We start from the raw sequence: 20485 nt of genomic DNA, 5'->3' as shown, positions 1-20485 counted from the left end.
ACTAGCATGGACTACTTTCATCAGAATCATTTTGGGGTGCTAGTTAACATGTCAGTTTCTGGGCACCACCCCAGATCTAGGGAATGGGATTCTCCCGGGGAGGAGCTCAGGGAATATGTGTATTTGACCAGCTTCCCAAATAATTTTGATGCACACAAGTTTGAGAATCCTTTTTCTACACCCTTTATGTGAATAATTTCCAGATCATTCACACACAGTGTGAATGATATATTTTTCCAAGTATTGGGTGGATTTCTCCAGCCTATCTCTTTTGGGACACTTCAAATTCAGCCTGGCCAAAGCACCCCATAGCCCCATTCACCCAGCTGGGGTGGTGGGAGGGAGGAGGCATAACTAAGTAGAGGAAAGTCTACTCTTTCTCCTGTGTTTTTGTTGTTGTTGTTGTTGTTGTTGTTGTCGTCGTTAAGGGCAGCTCCATTCTTCAGTCACCTATGCTGGGCATCTGGTCATCTTCCACCTGTTCTTTTCTTTTCCATCCAGTCACATAGTTAGTTTTGTCTTTGTATCCAGAATATCTCTTCTGGATATTTTGGTAGGTCAGAAAATTCAAATATTGGGGATTTTATATTTTTCAAGTTAATATCTCTCATTTCTTCTCTATTCCCACTGCCTCTCCTGTGTACTGTCTGTCTGCTGGTTCCTCGACTGGCGTCTAGGGCCCTGATTCTTCGTGTTTTTTTCCAGTCTGGGTCACGTACACTGCCAGATTAATTTTTATAGGATCATGTATGAATGTGCCATCCCCTTCTTCCTGCTTTTGCTCAAGAACTGTCAGTTTCTCCATTTTATGTGCTGCTGTATTTGTCAGGACTGTTTAGAAGACAAAGAACAGAAACTTAAATCCTTTACTTCAAGGAAAAGGAGATTATGGGATTGAATGAGAGTCAGAAGTCAGGATCCCAGGTAGCTCCATTTTCTACATCTCCCTGGGGCAACTTTTTTGTTTCTTTGTTTTTTTTGGAGACAGGGTCTGGCCCTGTTGCCCAGACTGGAGTGCAGTGGTGTGATCTTGGCTCACTGCAGCCCTGACCTCCTTTTAGGGGCCACATTTGTTCTCTTACTTAGGAGGAGTCTCTTTTCTGTTCATATCTGTTGTGTTCTCTCTTTGCTGATTGGATGTCTCGGAACTGTATCATTTTATGTGTGACCCGTATTGATTGGCCCAGTCTCTGGTTTCTAATTCCCAGTTCTAGAGATAGGAGTCTGATTGGCCCAGCTTATCTTTTTCAACAGTTTCATGCCACAGATCATATGCCCATCCCTGGGTATGGCTGATGCTAGAGAATATGGCTGTGGGTGGGCAAAGTCCTCCAGAAGAGGTATCCTTAGCATACCTACGCAGTTATTCAATTTGACAGTTATCTATTAAGTTTCTACCTATTCTAGATCTGTAGTAGGTTCTGGGGATATAAGAATGAAGGAGTGAGACAGCCCTTAATAAATTAGTTTAAGGCCGGGCGTGCAGGCTCACACCTGTCATCTCAGTGCTTTGGGAGGCTAAGGCAAGAGGATCACTTGAGGCTAGGAGTTCAAGAGCAGCCTCGGCAATATAGCAAGACCTGTCTCTACAAAAATTAAAAATATAAACAATTATCTGGGTGTGTTGGTGTGCACCTGTAGTCCCAGCTACTCAGGGAGGGTGAGGCAGGAGGATCACTTGAGTCCAGGAGTTTGAGGCTGCAGTGAGCTGTGAATGTGCCACTGCACTCCATCCTGGGCAATAGAGCCAGACCCTGTCTCAGTAAAAATAACTAAATACATACATACATACATATATATACATAAGTTAGTTTAAAGGTGACCCGCGAGTGGGGTTTTGAAGGATATGTTTTGGCTTGTTAAGAACGTTAAAGTTGGGTCAGGCATTCCAGGTCGTTGGATCAGCGTGAGCATGTCCATTCATTCTACCCATCCTGGGTTCTGTGGTGTACCAGGCACTTCTCTAAGTGCTGGAGATTCAGCAGTGAACAAAACAGAGATAGTCTTTATTCTTATTGAGCTACATTTGTTTGGCTAGGGGAAGCAGACCAAAAACAAAGTATGTGGTATGTGGAGTGATGCTAGGTGTTCTATAAAGAAGACCTTTAAAGTACGGCCATGAAAGGGGGTTATAGTAGAGGAGAGAGGGCTGTTTTATACACCATTTATACACGGTGGTCAGAGAAGCTCTGACCAGGTGACATATGTACAGAAAGTCATTGTGGCCTGAGCAGAGTCAAGGAGAAGGAGCAGGAAGAGTTGAGCTTAGGGAGGTGGGGAAGGGGTGGAATAGATCAAGCAGGGCCTTGTCGGCTGTGGTAGGGATCTGGGATTTTATTTTGAGTGAGAGGACAACTGTTGGGGTGTTTTGAGCACAGAATGGTCGTAAGAAGACACGATTGAGGAGGACCGCTTAGGCCTCTGTGTGGAGGGGGCAAAGGGCTGCCACCCAGGCCCAGGAATATCAGCACCAGGGTAGGCTCTGGGGACTGCATAGGGATGATCATTGCTGGAGACTTAAGCGGGAGGAGGAAAAGAGGGGCTGGAGATAGGAGAACCATGGGAGGGGCCACATTCAGGAACTTACTGTGTCATATCTGGAGGATAAGAAATAAGTAAGCATTGGGTAGCATGGCCACTGTTGTTGCTTTCATACACTCTGTCTGTAACCGGAGAAAAGTTATAGGGTGCATCTATTAACCGATTGGCCTTTTGGTGAAAGCATTTTGAATACATTTAGAGATTTTGCCTATTAAATTGGCAAGTTCTAAAAATGAGCTTACTACAACATAAATTTTTTGTTCTGCCATTGCTGTTGGCTACCTCTGTCATTTTCAAAACGGGTGGCAAGACATTCATTTTTTTGCTAATTGTGCAAAAGAATGTATAGCCTTATATTCCCATTAGACAGGAAATGCTGTGGACATTAGATTCAACTGATGTCCATTTATTCAAGAAATATAGTGTCTTGTATGAACCAGCTATTAAGCTAAGTGTTGGGTATTTGGTATAGAACAAAAGAAAATAATCCATTCTTTTTATAAGCTTATATCCTAGTGGGAGAGACAACTATTAATCAGGTAAATATGTCCCATTCCAGCAGGTATAGCTAAAAAAAAAAAAAGACAAATGTAAAAAAGGTAAATATGTAAGTTACAAGTTTAGTAAAGTGTTATGAAGGAATAAAAATGATTCCATAATAGAGAACAATCCAGGTGTTGAGAATCTACCAAGATTCTCAAAAAGGGTAGTTAAGAAATGATCATATTCTGTTATTATGTAAAACAGCTAATATTTATTGGCTTCATATGGGTAAGGTATTATTTTAATCCCATTGCATGTAATCGTGCAGTTATTTGAAGATGGGGAAACTCAGACACCGGGATGAAGAAAGTAGCCCAGGGGACAGGGAGTGATAAAGAGAGATTGGTTCATGAATACAGACATACAGTTAGGTAGAAGGAATAAGCTCTAGTGTTCAGTAGCACAGTACTATACTTAACAGTTTATTGTAGATTTAATTTTTTATTGTATATTTTAAAGTAGCTAGAAGATAAGATTTGAGATGTTCCCAGCACCAAGAAAAGATAAATGTTTGAGGTGATGGATATCCTAAATACTCTGATCATCACATATCATATGCATGTAATCCAAATATTACACATACCCTGTAAATATGTACAATTATTATGTATTAGTTAAAAAATTAAGAAGAAAAGAAACTAGCCCGAGATGATACAACGATCAGTAATAAAGTCAGGAGTCAAACCAAGGCAGTCTGTCCATGCTTTTGACCACTAGACAGCTTCGTTTTAAGCCGAAAGGCCTTTTTGAAGTGAACATTGAAACTGAAATGTGAAAGATGAGAAGCTGTACTTTTCCACCTGTGATGAAACATTTTTTTTCTAATGAAAATGAATGTAGACGTATCAAGTAAAACAATATAGCACAAAGATGCGTAAAGGCAAAGCTAATTATCTCCTCCTTTTAGTCCTACATGGTAAGATAACGAATTTTACAGCCAGGTGTGTGTCCTTCTACACTTTTCTTTTTTGTTCATGTGTACACACTGGATAGATACATATATGGGGGTCTTATTTATTTTATCCAATAGCATTATACTACACACGTACTCTTTAACATGACAGTGTGTCGTTGGTTTTACTATTGTATGTATCAACAGATGTGGATTTAATGTTCAAATTTTATTTTGTAATTTCTAGGTACTTAGGTATGTGCTTACAAACATGACATTTAATAATAGATTATTCAGTGAAATTTATTAAACACTGTCAATGCCTTCTAGTCAAAGACTGCCAGGACCGTACCTCTAGTTGAACAAAGTTGGTCTTATTAACTCCCTGCAATGAAGGAGAATGCCTGTCCTAGGGAACGATGGGGGTCTCTGTAAGAGGTTGTTAGAAAGCACTTAGAAGATTCGAGATGATGTTAGGTGATTCGGGGAAGAGTTCAAGGAAGAAGCAAAGCTTTGCTTAGTCTTGGGTGCTTCAGGAAGCAGGAGGACTGGGAATTCTGCAATTGGATATTTAAAATCTTAACGAAAAGGCGAGAGGTACGGAGTAAGGCTAAAGCTGTAATTGATAAAGAAGCAGCAATCCTTCATATTAGCCAGGATAGGAAGATGTTTGAGCATTTTGTGGTTTGGGTGGTGTTCATGTTTTTGTCTGTGTTCAGATATGATTCCAGAGTAGTCTTATTTTTGTCTTCATATCCTGGTGACAGAGTGACCTTGTTTGATGTTGGCATTCTTTGAAATTGTTGCATTTACGTTAGAACACCAAGTCTGGCTGTGCGTGCCAGGTCAGTTCCCGACAGTCAGGGGCTGCTTTTCTCTCTCACCCCCTGTTGTGTGGGCATTGTGCTAGCTATAAAGCAGATCCTGCCGCCAGAACTTCTAGTCTAAGGGAGATGTGGAGAGAGTAAGTAAAATGAGATGAAGAGGAGAGTTGAGTGTGATGTGAGCAGTCTACGACTAGATGTATACACAGGTGTGGAGGAGCCCAGGGCCTGGCCCAGCTTGGGGTAAGCAGCCAGTCAGTGAAGGCTTCCGGAAGATCTGTTGGAGCCATGTTCTTAAGGATTGGTAGGAGCTGTCCAGAGTGGACTTTCTAAGCAGAGGGGGCATTAAGTGCGAAGGTCTGGAAAGAACAAAGTGTGGGGCAGTGAAGGAGCTGCAAGTAGATCAGTCTGGCTGGAGCCGGAAGTTAGATGTGACTGTGTAAATAGTGGGAGGGATGGGGCTGGGGAGGGGAGAAAGAGATGAGGCCGGAGTGGTAAGATGGGGCCAGATTGTGAAGGATCTGCATGCCCTCATTATAATCAAGAAGTTTTCACTCTGCTCTGTGGAGAGCGAAGCTTTCCTTAGGAATTGCGTATTTGCATCTTTACAATGGCTTTAAAAGCCTTAGAAGGTGTAAGTTCCTTGAATAACTTGTAAGTAGTAAAGCTGTCATCTGTCCTCCCAACCTTGGTTTTAAGAAAAATGTATTGTAGGTTCACTATTGCTTCAGTGTGGCAAATGGATTGCAGGGGGCAGGACTGGAGAGAGGAGGCACAAGTTGCTGGCCTGTCACGTTGATCTGGGCGAGAGATGATATAGTAGATGTTTTCAGGATTGATGCCTAGATCACAACTGTTTACTCTTTTCTGGAAACAGTGCCAATACCGTGTGACCTCGTAACCCCCTCCCAACTTTGTGTCTCTAGTTGATTGGTTCTGGGGGTGCAACAGATCCAGCCTGGGCAGTCAGAGCCCTTTTCTGGGACTTCTAGATCTGGGAACAAAGAATAGCCTGCTTTCTCTGGTGTTAGAGACTATCTGATTTAGGCCACGTGCGGTGGCTCACGCCTATAATCCCAACACTTTGGGAGGCAGAGGCAGGCGGATCACTTGAGCCCAGGAGTTTGAGACCAGCCTGGGCAACATGGTGAAACCTCATTTCTAAAAAAAATACAAAAATTAGCTGGGCATGGTGGTGTGCGCCTGTAGTCCCAACTAAGGAGGCCGAGGTGGGAGGATCGCTTGAGCCCCAGAGGTCAAGGCTGCAGTAAGCCATGATCGTGCTACTGCACTCCAGTCTGAGTGACAGAGTGAGACCCTGTCTCAAAAAATAGATAAACGATCTAATTTGAGGCTGGATGGTTGTGGGAGGCCATATTTCCCTTTATGTAAAAGTAGTTGGTCTAGAATGAAAGTAGATTAAGCCAGTAGAGAAAGAGAATCCTCCTGGCATTTGAGGTCCAGTGGCACCCATTCTTCCCGTAGTGTGGTTATGGGAAATAAACCAGTATCCTTAAAATGCATTTTTCTGTTTTGCTTAAGCTGGTTTAAATTAGTTTCTTGCAACCTTAAGGGTCTTGATTAGTATAGATGGTGTAGGCCTAAACTAAGGCACTGAGTGTGGGGTTGGGTGATCTCACACTTTAGGGGGTAAACTAGATGAAAAATGGTAGCTGTGTGACTCAGAGGGCCATGGATGCCTTGGTAGAGTAAAGATGAGAATGGTGTTCTACATGGAAGGAGCACATAGAGCATAGGCAGGCGTGTGGAGCAGCACTGGGGAGGTGTGGTGAATTTGAGTTCTTCCGCTTGGCTGGGCTGCGGGGTGAGCTGGGGCTGATATAGAGGGAGAGCCAGATCCTGCAAGCCCTCCTGAGGCCTTAGGCTTGATCCTAGAAGGAGTGGGAACAAATGAAGGTGGGTGTTGCTGATAACTGCTAATAAAAACCCTCACTGCTTTCTAATGATAGAAGCATCACATTCCAGAACATGTAGGAAATAAAGGTTTTAAAGAAAATAAAAATTACACTGATGCCCGTCACCATTTCTTCTTTTTTTATTTCCAGTATTTAAACATGTATATATTTAAAATAGCTGAGATGCTGTATATATAGCTCTTGATCTTTTACCCCACTTCTGCTATCATGAGCATTTTTTGGTAACACATTTTTTGAGACATTTTGATGACTGTATATTATCCTACTTTGTGAATTTTTATAATTTTATAATTTATATAATATCCATTTCTAAGATTTTTGTTCTTAAGGATAAAATTGTTTTACTTAAAATCTTAAAATGTTGTTCGTGTTTCTCATGTTTTTAGAATAATTCCTAGAAGTGAAACTATGGGATCAAATAACATCATGTTTTAAAATAAGTTTTTCAACCCAGGAGTATGAATTCAAGTTGCTCTGAATATATACTCCCTGAAAGTAAGGTATACTGATTTGTGGTTTACATATAATAACATTCGCCCTTTTTAATGGACAGATTTGAATTTTGACAAATGAATGATTGTGTAACTGCCACCACAGTCAAGATATAGAACAGCCATTAACATACCAGATTCTCTTGTACTCTTGTAGCCATCTCATTCCCCTGCCTTAGACCCTAGCAGCCCGATCTTTTTTCTGCCCCTGCAGTTTTCCTTTTCCAGAATGCTATATAAGTAGAATCATAGAGTGCGATAGTTTCTGCCCTCTGGCCCCCAGAGATAAATTTCCTTCCCATGTCAAAACATATTCACTCTATCCCAAGGTCTCCCCAAAAGTCTCAGTTCATTTCAGCATCAACCCAAAGTCCACAGTCTCATTTAAATCTCATCATCTAAATCAGGTATGAGAGGCTCTGGGTGTAGTCCATCTGGAGGCATGATTCCTTTCCACCTGGGAAACCCAAGAAACAAGTTATCTGCTCCAACATAGAGTTGGAGAACGGGCATGGGATATCAGCTACAGACAGTCCTGTTCAAGGGTAGAGGAAAAGGAAGGAAAAAAGGATTCACCAGTCCCAAACAATTTCATTTTCGTAACAGCAAAAGTTTTCAATTTTGACGAACTCTGGTCTATCAGTTTTCTTTTTTTATGCACCATGCTTTTAGTGTTATATCAAATCTTCCTTAATCTAAGGTCACTAAGGTTATCTGTGTTTTCTTCTAGAAGTTTTGTACTTTCAGACATTATATTTAGGTGAATTTTGAGTTAGCACCTGTGTGTGGTAAAAAGTATGGATTGAGGTTTGTTTATTTGCATTTGGATGTCCAGTAATAAAATTTCTACTCTTTTGAAACTTAAAGTGTAGTTATGATAGACAGACAGTCAGCAAACAATATGTCATTTTTTGGATGATGGCAAGTGCTACGGAGAGTGGTGAAAGCAGGGCAAAGGGTTGAGAGTGCAGAGCGACAGTGAAGCCTGTGTGGGGTCAGTACCCTGACATCCCACATCAGGTGAGACTTTCTAACCAGGTGACCTGACGGAGGTCAGGGGGTGAGCCATGTGCATGTCCTGTGGAAGAGAATTTTAGGCAGACAGAAAAGTAGCACAGAGGCCTGGTGAGGTGGGACAGGTGCTCAGCGTGGCCAGGCAGCCAGGAGGGTGAGAAGGAGTGGTAGGAGCTACAGTCACAGGTGTAACACAGGTGAGAGGCTTGCCACTTAGAGTTATCTTGGCCAAGGTAAAAACATTTGATTTTATCTTGAGCACTCTGAGAAGCCCTTAGAGGGCTTCGAATAAAAGAGGTCATGCTCTGACTTAGTACTACCCACATTGTGGTTCTTCCTCAGTGGTGTCAGTGTCACAGGGAGCTGGATAAAGATGCAGAGTAAGGGGCCCCACTCAGACCTGCTGAGTCAGAATCTCTGACAGTGGGGCCCAGGAATCTGCTTTGAAAGCTCTTCAGGTGATTCTGATATATGTTAAAGTTTTAAAAAAAGTAATGTAATTTTAATTGACAAATTTTAGATATTTTTGGGGTACAATGTGATGTTTTGATACATGTATCCATTGTAGAATGATCAAATGAGGCTAATTAACATATTCATCACCTCACGTACTTAATTATTTATTTGCAGTGAGACCATTTAAAATCCACTCTCCCAGGTCAAGTGGAGGCAGGGAGGCCAGTTAGGAAGCGATGACAGTGGTGCAGGTGAGTCATGGTGGCTCGTCCAGGGTGGCGGTGATGGAAGTGGTGAGTAGTAGTCAGATGTGAAATGTGTTTTATAAGTAGAGCCAAAAGGATCTGCTAATAGATTGAGTGTAGGGTGTAAGAGGAAGAGGTAAGTCGTGAACATTTCCAAGGTTTTTGGCCTTGGAAGAATGGACCTGCAGCTACCGTTTACTGGGATGGTGACAGCAGGAGGATCACGGAAGCATTTTAGAGTGGTGATGAGGAGGGTTTGGGGATGGATCTGGAGTTTGGTGTTTGGATAAGTTAAGATGGAGTTGAGTGTGAACCTAAGAGACATCTTGGCAGCTTTTTGACACCTGAGCTATGAGAGCCGTCGGAAGCCGTGTCTTCACTTCTGCCACTGGAGGTGTCCTTGGATGTGGTTAATGTTAAGAAGGATATTGTATTTAATAGTCACTTAATTTTTTTCTGATTGTAAATTATATGTATTTTGTCTAATTTAACAGGTATTCAAATAAAGTTAACTGCAACTTTCTGTGAAAATGTCAGTTTTGATATCACAGAGCGTAATAAATTATGTAGAGGAAGAAAACATTCCTGCTCTGAAAGCTCTTCTTGAAAAATGCAAAGACGTAGATGAGAGAAATGAGGTAAGACCAAGTTTGCAAAATTACATTCTTTCACAAATATTTGTTGACTACCTACTATGTATAGGATGGAAGTGTGTGAGAAATAGGTAGTTCTAGCCCTTAGTAATATTGCACTGTACTTATGATATAATGTCTTATAGTTAAAAGTACTTCAAATCCATGTTTTTGGAGTACATTTTAACTTACATAAATGATTGACTATTGAATTTAGATTTATTGATTTTTTTTCCACTGATGGAATAATTAATATTCAGGAAGCTTGATTACTGAAATCATGTACTTCTATGAAACTTTAGAGATCATCTGGACCTGATCTTGATTAACCAGACAAAATCAGGGATTGTTGAAATACTTTCTTTAATGAGCCCCCACTATCTTCCTCCATTGTTTGTCCCACACACTGTGAGATTTTAAAAACCCTACATCTTTATTAGAGAGTTAAATAGATTAGGTATTAGTAACACATTAATAAACATTAACTGAAATGAGATGTTTCTCCTCAATGTTATGAGTTAAAAAATGTGGATCTTAGTTCATTATGAAAAGCCAAGCTATTATTATTATTATTAGTTGAGACAAAGTCTTGCTCTGTCGCCCAGGCTGGAGTGCAGTGGCGCGATCTCGGCTCACTGCAAGCTCCACCTCCTGGGTTCATGCCATTCTCCTGCCTCAGCCTCCCGAGTAGCTGGGACTACAGGTGCCCGCCACCTCTCCTGGCTTATTTTTTTTTTTTAGGAGAGACGGGGTTTCACCATGTTAGCCAGGATGAGTCTCCATCTCCTGACCTCGTGATCCGCCCGCCTCAGCCTCCTAAGTGCTGGGATTACAGGCGTGAGCCACCATGCCTGGCAAGCCAAGCTATTATTATTTGGCAGGACATTTTAGGTGCTAATACAGTTTTGTGTAAATTTTGTGAGTGTCAGGGTATGTGTTTGGTTTACAAAACTTAAGGAAAACAACCCTGTCTCTTAGAACTGTGTGTGTTTTCAAGAGTATGATATTTCTTGCCAGTAGATAAGATGAATAAGGAGTGACTTTTTATTTTACACTATATATGTATGTATATATACTTATGTGTTTGTATATATTTGCTTACATATATATCTTGTGTAGACATATAAAAAGTTTTATTTATTTTTTATTGTGATAAACACATAATATAAAATTTTACGCCTTTACTATCTTAACCATTTTTAAGGATACAGTTTAGGAGTATTACGTATTTCTCTACTGTTGGGCAATAGATTCCAGAACTTTTTCTGTTTTTTATTTTTTTATTTTTTTTGAGACGGAGTCTTGCTGTCGCCCAGGCTGGAGTGAAGTAGTGTGATCTCGGCTCACTGCAACCTCCGTCCCCTGAGTTCAAGTGATTCTCGTGCCTCAGCCTCCTAACTGGGACTACAGTTGTGTGCCACCACACCTGGCTAATTTTTTGTATTTTTAATAGATATGGGGTTTCACCATGTTGGTCAGGCTTGTCTTGAACTCCTGACCTCAAGTGATTCGCCCACCTCGGCCTCCCAAAAGTGCTGCGATTACAGGCGTGACCACTCCATCCAGCCTACCAGAACTTTTTCATCTTGCAAAATCAAAATTCTGTCTATTAAACAACAGCTCTGCCTTTCCCCCTCTCTCTAAACCCTGGCAGTGACTATTTTACTTTCTATTTGTATGAATATGACTATTGAGACACCTCATGTAGTTGGACTTACATACTGTTTGTCTTTTTGTGACTGGCTTATTTCAGTTAGCATAATATCCTCAAGGTTCATTCACGTTATAGCACGTAACAGGATTTCCTTCCTTTTAAGGCTGAATAATATTTCATTGTATGTACGTAGCACATTTCTGTGGCTAGAAATTTGGGTTGCTTCCATCTGTTGGTTATTGTGAATAATGCTGCTATAAACATGAGTGTGCAAATGTTATACATGTTTTTGCTTTTGTTTTTTGTTTTTAGACAGGATCTCACTCCATTGCCCAGGCTGGAGTGCAGTGGCAGAATCAGGGGTCACTGCAGCCTTGACCTCTCAGGCTTAAGCGATCCTTCTGCTTCAGCCCCCCAGGTAGCTGGGACACAGGTGTGCACCACCATACCTGGCTAATTTTTTGTATTTTAGCTGAGATGGGGTTTTGCCATGTTGCCCAGGCTGGTCTTGAACTCCTTGACTCAATCTATCTGCCCGCCTGAGCCTCCCAAAGTGCTGGGATTACAGGCGTGAGGCATCATGCCTGATGTATAAATGTTTTTAAAGCTGCTAAATTGACTTAGTAATTACTTCATTATTAATTTTTCTGACTTGTGGTACCTAATTTCATTTAATGTTAACTCAGTTGTTAAGGAAATGTTGATATAAAAATGTTGTTATTATAATAATATTATGCTAGCTAATGTTTTTATTGAATACTTATGCAAATATTCTGGTATATATTTTCTATATCTTAGCTCATTTAACTTGCATAGCAGCTGTGTAAAGATTAATACTGTTATTTATCTTTATTTATGGGTAAATGACTGAATTACTCAGTTTCCTATCCAGTGTATTATTTGGTAGAGTCCATATTTGAACTTTGCTCAATTTGACTTTAAACAGATTATAATCTGTTTAAGCTCTATGTTTTTTCTTTGCGTTTTCATAATAAAGTTTATTTAATGATAATGCCTATATTTTCACTGTTTCTATATTGAACAAAATATATTTTCATTAGTTAACATCATTACCCCCTTCTATGATAATGAATAGTCAAAAATTGTTATACATAGATAAGATACTAATCATTGGAGGTTAATTGTTATAAAATTATTACAGAATTAGTCATTTTGTTAGCATATGTTAGCATATTTGGAATAACCATACGATAGTTTGAAAACATTAAATTTTACTTCAGAGACACTTGTCTAGGGAATGCTGAGAAAACAGCTTCACTCGGAAGGAAAAGATAGCACATCAGTAAGCGTAAAATTAATCTTACTGCTGTAAGGAGTAAAGCACAGTGGCATAGAGCTTAGTTTAGCATCATGCGAGGTAAGCATTTAATGAATATTAACATATCCAGTTTAATATTGTATCAATTTAAATTGGAGTTTTAAAGTGATAATTTGAAACCACCTAGGCTTGTTCAGTTATGGCTCAGTGTAAAAGCTGGTATTTTTTTTTTTTTTTTAAGCATTTTGCTTTTACAACTTCTGATAAAATGTAATTTTTATAGAATTACAAAAAGTTGTTTGTATTTTTTCCCCTTTTCTCTCGTTTTATTTTTATGTAACTTCATGTTAATGTGTTTTGGTTATCAGTTTTGAGAAAGATTCTTAAGTATTAGATCAATTAAAATAATGTGGGTAGGCTGTATGCAGTGGCTCACACCTGTAATCCCAGCACTTTGAGAGGCTGAGTCTCTTGAGCCTAGGAGTTTGAGACCAGCCCGGGCACTGTAGTGAGACCCTACTTCTAAAAAAATTAGCTATGTGTGGCACCTTTTAGACCTAGCTACTTGGGAGGGTGAGGTGGGAGGATCGCTTGACCCCAGGAGTTCAAGGCTGCAGTGAGCTATAATTGCACCACTACACTCCAGCCTGGGTGACAGACTGAGACCCTATCTCTAAGAAATATAAAATAAACAAATTTAAAAAGGGGTAAAATTGCCTGATACTGTGTTTATTAGCACATAATTGGCCACAAACAGTGAATTCTAGTTTCCTTTTATTGCTTTATTTATAAACTAGATACATCTTTGGCCTATGAATATTTTCAGTGATGGCAAATCTTTGTCCGTTGTAGAGTAGCAAAACGTTTTTATTTTTATTTTATTTTTGAAAGGAACAAACAGTCACTCTCAGCTCTCCTTGGTATAAGGGAATAGTGTTGAGGCTGGTCATTTTTCTCCTGTTTAAGAAAATGAACTGAGACTTTAAGCAATGGAATTTGCTATATGTTTATGAGTAAACTTTATTTTATTTTTTTGAGACAGGATCTTGCTCTGTTGCCCAGGCTGGAGTGTAATGGCATGATCCAGCTCACTGCAGCCTTGACCTGCTGGGCTTAAGCAATCCTCCCATCTCAGCCACCCGAGTAGCTAGGACTACAGGCGTGTGCTACCACGCCTGGCTCATTAAAATTTTTTTTTTTTTTTTTTTGTAGAGATGAAGTTTCACAATGTTGCCCAGGCTATTCTCCAACTTCCGGGCTCAAGTGATCCTCCTGCCTCAGCCTCCCAAAGTGCTAGGATTACAGGCATGAGAGTCACTGCGCCTGGTCTGTAAATAGACTTTAAAGGAAATTTCAAAGGAGGATTTCAAAATATTTTAGTTTCACTATAGTTATTGGAAGAAGTAGAAACCCTCCAGAAGGACTGCTTTAAAAAAAAAACAAAAAACCGTGGTTATTTAGGTTTCATACACTTAAATAAGTAGAAATGGGAACCTGGAAATTGGGAAGAGCAAAAAGATGCTTGAATAGTAGCTGTTTTTGCATTGTAGTCTTCTGGGAAGCTGAGATAAAGTCCAGTATTTCAGTAGGTGCATAGTGTTCTGTTTTGTTTTTGGTGTGTTTTGGCTTGAGGTCACTATAAGTAGTAGAGCAGGGTTTATGTGGATTAGGTAATCCTGTGTTTTCTGGAAGGAGATAGGCATGGAATTTGCTGGGATGTGTGGGGTCAGGTATGGAAAGGATCTTTATTGATTCATTTTCAAGTAGAAAAATGAAAGTTCTCATGATATAAGTTACTCTGTCTCTACAACTGTAGTTACTGGACTGGTTAAGCAAGAACTAGGAAAATCCAAAGATAGGCTTTGTTTTCAGGCCGAACTTTCAAAGTAACAATCGTTCTATTTTTGGGGATCCTGTAAAACTTTATGGCAGCCTTTCCTGAAAGTCATTATCTTTTTGGATAGTGTAGATACAAAAGGTGCATCAGTTAAGAATTGCTTTGTACTGCATGGAACAGCTCTCAAAACAGTGATTTAGACAAATTAAGGTTTTGTTTTTCTGTCATTATGACAAGCTAGATGAGCCATTTCAAGGCTAATATGATGGCTTCAGGATATCCTCAAGAACCCAGGCTCCTTCCTTTCTCTCCAGTCGTCACTGTGTGCCTATTGCATCACATCCGTCATGTTCAAAAGCCCCAGCACTGTGTCTCAGTTTGGCCAAGAAGAAGGAAAAGGCACAGACCAGCAGAATTAGTCCCTGACAGAGCTTTCCTGGGAGAGCTAGCCAGGGCACCATTGTGGGATTATTTCCAGCTGCAAGTGAGGCTGAACACTGGGCGTTTTTTTTCCAGCTGAGCTCACTGCCACCCCCAACAAGCCCTGTCTTTCTACATGCTGGGTAGACAACTGATAGTTTCTGCAAGAAAAGAGAATGACAGTTCGAGTCTTTCATTTGGCATGTTTCTAGGCTATCAAATTTATACCATCTTTCCTACTTGTGTTGTATGTATTTGTAACATTTATATTATGTTTTTCTCTCATTATCTAGAAACACTTATCTATGTGAACATCTGAAATGTAACTGTGACCCAGAGAGTAAACAGAAAACTTCCCTGAGTCTTTGGAATTATAATTTTGAAAACTGTGATGTAAAATTGATGTATCCTCAGGACTGTGGATTTATAGTCTGTTGCTTTAATTTATATATTTTACCAATGACTTTGATACCTGACTTTGTGTCCCAGTAGATTAGAAGGGAGAACAGTTCTGTAGAATGTATACCAAAGAACCTAGAGCTGACAGAGGCATGCATGGCAAAGTAATTGATGTTGGTAGTTATGACTCAGAATTATAAATGTAATGTTTCAGGTAATCTGTTTAACAAGTAGCAGTACGTGCATAGCTTTTTAGAATGATGATTATCATAAAAGTTATAATCAGCTTTAATGTTGAGAAGATAAATTGTTTCACCCAGAAAATCTATTTATGTGTAATGCGTCATTCCCTAATGACCATGGTTGGATGACATGTGGCTACCACATATAATTTAGCATCCATCCTTACATAGGAATGTCTGTATTTAATGTGACCGATATTGAACTTTAAACCAGTGTTTGTGTTTAAATCCTTACTTGTATTATTCTTATAATAGCATCTGTTGTATTTTGCTAATCATTATAACTGTTTGCTTATTTGGATTTTGTGCCTAATAGATTTTAAATTCTTTGAGACTTTGCTCACTCGTTTACTCAGCAAATATTTGGGTACCTGTGTGGCAGTCCCTGTCCCTCACACTGGGTATATGGTTTTAAACCCATAAGCAAAACAGACATGTTTCCCGGCCTTTAGGGGAGACAGAAATGATCAGTTGTTAATCACACAATAAAAATGTGGTTACAAACGAGGATTAGTATAGGAGAAGTAAATTATAGAGGATCAGTAAGGAGGTGGGAATGAGCAGGAGGGCACGTTGAGGCTGGAGGTGGCACAGACTGGGTTGAGAGCCAGGCACATGCCCTGCTCCGCATCACTCAGGGTTTGTGTCAGCATGGGTAAGGATGTTGGTTCTTATCCAAAAGAACTATGGGAAAACATCAAAGGGTTTTCAGCTGAGGAATAATGTCAGGTGGACATTTAAAAGAATCATAGGTATTTCCCCCCATACTAATATACATGTAGTAAGTAGGTGTTTAAGTGTTTGCATAATTAAACTTAATTTTTGGTGTACATTTTTCTCATATGCCTTAGTGTGTCTTAGTACCTTTAGTATCATCCCTCTTTAACCTGGTACTTCCTTTTTGAAAAATTTTAATTTTAATTTTTTTTTGGGACAAGTCTTGCTGTGTCACCCAGGCTGGAGCTCAGTGGTACGATCTTGGCTCACTGCAACCTTTGCCTCCCAGGTTCCAGCGATTCTCGTGTCTCAGCCTCCCAGGTAGCTGGGATTACAGGAATGCACCATGACGCCCCCTCTAGTTTTGTATTTTTAGTAGAGACGGGATTTCACCCTGTTGGTCAGGCTGGTCTTGAACTCCTGGCCTCACGTGATCCGTCCACCTTGGCCTCCCAAAGTGCTGGGATTACAGGCTTGAGCCACTGCGCCCGGCCTAACCTGGTACTTGCCGATCTGTTTCCTGTCATGGCACTTACAGAAAATGATAACTTTTGACTGCACTTGCAGTAGATGAGGCTTGCTGGTAGGGGTGACTTGTCCAGGTACCTAGCTGCCTGAGCCCTGCCCTTGTCTCCAGGGCTTGAGGGAGCATCGTCTCTGTACTCCTGTGACTCATTCTTAACCCGAAGGCTGGGACACTGATTTCACTAGTAGGAGCTTTATTTAGTTTAGTGAACTAAGTTGCTAAGAGAAGGCTTTAAAAAAACTACATATGTGTATTATACATAGCACCTGGTTGTTTTTATTCATTATTTTACTTTTCTTCTTATGGTCCTATTTCAGGCAAAACATCTATATGTAATTAAAAGCACATTCTAGATCGTATTCTACCTGTATTGCTAGAGAATTTGGCTACCATAAGTATTCTGAAATTTTATGTATATTTCAGTAATTGCATTCCAAATCCTAGTGTTATTCATATTTACTTGCTTTAAATGAATTTGCAGGGCCAAAAATAGATTGTTAATACTGTGGGAAGAAAAATTAGGTTTTATTTTTTCTTTGACTTTTAAATTACTACTAAACTGCAACTTAAAGTTCAAAGCTATTTCTAAATTAAATATAGTAAACACAACTAACCAGTGCTTAACATACATTCATGAAATGTTTGGTATATTTAACTGTGATGTTTTAGTAAAAGTAGCATATCTTGATAAGTTCCCTGTGTCCTTTATATTTTCTAGTGTGGCCAGACTCCACTGATGATAGCTGCTGAACAAGGCAATCTGGAAATAGTGAAGGAATTAATTAAGAATGGAGCTAACTGCAATCTGGAAGATTTGGTATATATTAAATAATTTACGCATCATTTGCTCACTCTTTTCTTTGCTATGTTTTTTGTTTTTCAGAGGTGATTCAAAAGTAATAATTAAAACTTTTACATATATTTCAACTTTGCCTAGTGGGCTGTATCAGTGTTTTTTTAAAGGAGTAATACAGGAGAGAAATTTTTACTTTCAATGAAGGATCTCAGCTCTTTGGTTTTTTTATATGGATGAGACTGGCTGAATAGAGAGCATGTGTACATACAGTTAAATGTCCGCCTAGAAGATATCCACGTATGAGTCATATTAAGTAACTCCCCATAATGGTAACTTATTATAAATATCATTACATATGATAATGGCCAGGAATATATGGTCCCTTCTGATACCACCTCTGAGGGGTAAATCGACATTCCACACAGTTACATTTCCTCTGATTCTCCCTGTATTTTTGGAATTGCTTTTGAGGGTCACACGGCTACATCTATTTTGTTTCTTAATTGAATGATTACAGTTAGGAATAAAAGTTAACATAGGATGCTTATATCCTTTATTTTAAAAATAAAGGAGAATAGTTCTTTTCTTTATCACATTGTATCTAAACATTTGAGATCTCTGTAGTCTGGTAGCCTGTGAATGTGCTTTTAAATCTGATTACAGTCTCTTTAATTTGAATTTAAATTATAGTCATGGTGGCTAGCCATGAGGATTAGCTTTGAGGTTTTGATGATCATTTTTTCTCATTTTTAAAAAGCACAGTATATGATTAGAAGTCCAGTGAGAAGACTGAACAAGCGGTTATAAAACCATGTTTACCCCATTCTTAGTGATGCAAGTGGACAGATGGATTCTTAAGAGAGCTTCAGTGTGACTGTAGAGTAGTTTAGTTAGCATGGGTCATGTCATGTCAACTTGGTATGATCATTTGGTATGTAAGGTGAAATTTAGTTTTCCTTACTTTGAAATGTTATTTTTGGTTTGAAAATGATAACTTTTAAAATATGTGTTCAAGGATAATTGGACAGCACTTATATCCGCATCGAAAGAAGGGCATATACACATCGTAGAGGAACTGCTGAAATGTGGGGTTAACCTGGAGCACCGTGATATGGTATGGACATTTTTATATGTTCATTAGCTGAAATCTTGTTTATAATCATAGATATGTGTGAAATCTTGTATTTTTATGTGTGAAATGATATTATAATAATGTTTTTAGAATTTGGGGTTGGACATTGAAATGACCCTCAAGAATGTTTTAAAACCCAGGTGTTATAATATACCTCATAGTATATTCTTAGTCATTTTTCGTTTATTTCAGAGTTTAAAATTCTGACATATTGTTACAAATAACTCATTACTCTTTAATATATCAACATTTTGGATCTTCTGAGACAGTTGTTTCCTTTAGGTAGGACTTTAGGAGGGACAGCGTATGGTTTTAAAACTATTACCAGGTATTCAAAGTTACACTTTTCAGAATAATATTTTAGATTTATTTTTAAAATGTGGTTATTTTCAGACATGCTATCCATGCATGACAGAAGTTTAACAAGATGTGATCCTTAATTATTACTTAGCTCTTACTTGAGCTTGGCATATGGTTAAAGCATAAGGTGAAGAGAGAGGTCATTTCTGGCTAATTCTGTAAAATGTTCAGCCCTTTTAAAAGTTGATTTAAACAGTAGAAGAAAGGAAGAAAATGATCTGCTGTGATATATAAAATATTTATTACTTAGCTGATGATGGTTTTTGAAGTACAGACGGTCTGAGTTTTTGAGAAGCCTTAGCATTTCACCATTTTGCACTTAATAACACATTAAAATTTCACAGTAGTTCAACCTGTGTAATCTTATATTTGTTCTCAAAACTAAGTGCAATGGGTGGTATCCTTATTTTTACAGTAAGATACAGGGAACCGCTGGTATCTTATATATTTCCAAAAAGAATTTAAGTACGTTGCAGTGAAAGTTTAGGGAGAGAAGATAATGATGTCAGTAACTGAGGCAAAGATGGATATGACAGCTGAGAGTGAAGTGTGGTTCTTGCCTTGTTGGTACGAAAGGTAGAAGGGAAATGCAGGGAGTTATCGAGTTCTCAATACTTTATTAAAGGTACCTTACCAGATTATCAGATGGGTTAATGACACAGCAGCTGTAAAGCACCTAAAGAGACCAGGTGTGGAATAGGTACCATACCAATAGGTACTATACCAGTAGGTAGCTATTCCATGCCTGGCCTCGTTAGGTGCTTTATAGCTGCTCTGTCATTTAACTGACTTCTCAGAACAATCCTATGGACTAAGGGTAGATTTTATTCTCAATGTATAATTGAGGAAATTGAGACTGGAAGAGGTGAATCTTTATCCTAAGTCACGCAGCTAGTAAGCACTTAGGCTGGGTTTTGAACCAGGTCTCCCTGCTCCAAAGACTTTCTCCTCTATCATTGTTTTACATATATCAGCAAGGGAATTAGGAACAATAAAATATACATTATGAATGTGTAAAAGTGCATTAAGATTTGTAAAAACTGATTTCTTAAACTTTTTTGGTTCTCCCTATTTCTTCAAAGTGATGACCAGGAAACTTTAACATTTAAAGGGTCTTTATTTTGGCTTTAAAACACTGAAAATTGGGGAAACTGAGGACCGTGTCTCTCTCAGTAACCAGTATTGTGGGACCTTAACCTCAAAGGATTGGGTGGGTGGGCAGTAGTAACTACCAAGTTGAGGGAAGACAGAGTCCCTGGGACTTGTTTAAGGAGAGGAGAGTGACCACTGAGGTCCTGTGGGGCTCAGGAAGGATTCCAGGATTTAATATCAGAAGTCTAGTGGGGACTCTTCCTGTGAGGACCTTTACTGGCACCAAAGTAAAGAAAGAGTTCATGAAATATAAAGCTATACTATAGTTAATTGGTCTCAATCTTTTGCCAATTTAGCTTCATTTTCTTGAGATTAAAATTTTATCTCGTAGTTTCTTACGTAGGGGGCCAGAGGGACATTATTCTTTTTTTTTTTTTTTTTTCCCCCTGAGACGGA

At 39.2% G+C, this 20485-nt stretch overlaps 1 protein-coding gene across 3 annotated transcripts in view; it reads left to right on the top strand.

Moving 5' to 3' along the window:
* The window catches only part of KIDINS220 (kinase D interacting substrate 220), a 109780-nt gene that overhangs the window by 1044 nt on the left and 88251 nt on the right, over positions 1 to 20485 (top strand). For 2 of the 3 annotated variants that reach the window (XM_025353580.1, XM_025353582.1), the window contains exons 2-4: positions 9438 to 9581; positions 17368 to 17466; positions 18461 to 18559. In XM_025353580.1, coding sequence (XP_025209365.1) covers positions 9474 to 9581; positions 17368 to 17466; positions 18461 to 18559 — 306 coding nt within the window. In that variant the 5' untranslated portion in view covers positions 9438 to 9473. Of the gene's footprint in view, positions 1 to 9437; positions 9582 to 10316; positions 10494 to 17367; positions 17467 to 18460; positions 18560 to 20485 lie in introns of all 3 variants that reach the window. The other variant, XM_025353581.1, reaches the window with a different exon arrangement.

The sequence above is a fragment of the Theropithecus gelada genome, chromosome 13 (assembly GCF_003255815.1).
Source record: "Theropithecus gelada isolate Dixy chromosome 13, Tgel_1.0, whole genome shotgun sequence".
NCBI lineage: Eukaryota > Metazoa > Chordata > Mammalia > Primates > Cercopithecidae > Theropithecus > Theropithecus gelada.
This window is presented reverse-complemented; position numbering and strand designations above follow the sequence as displayed.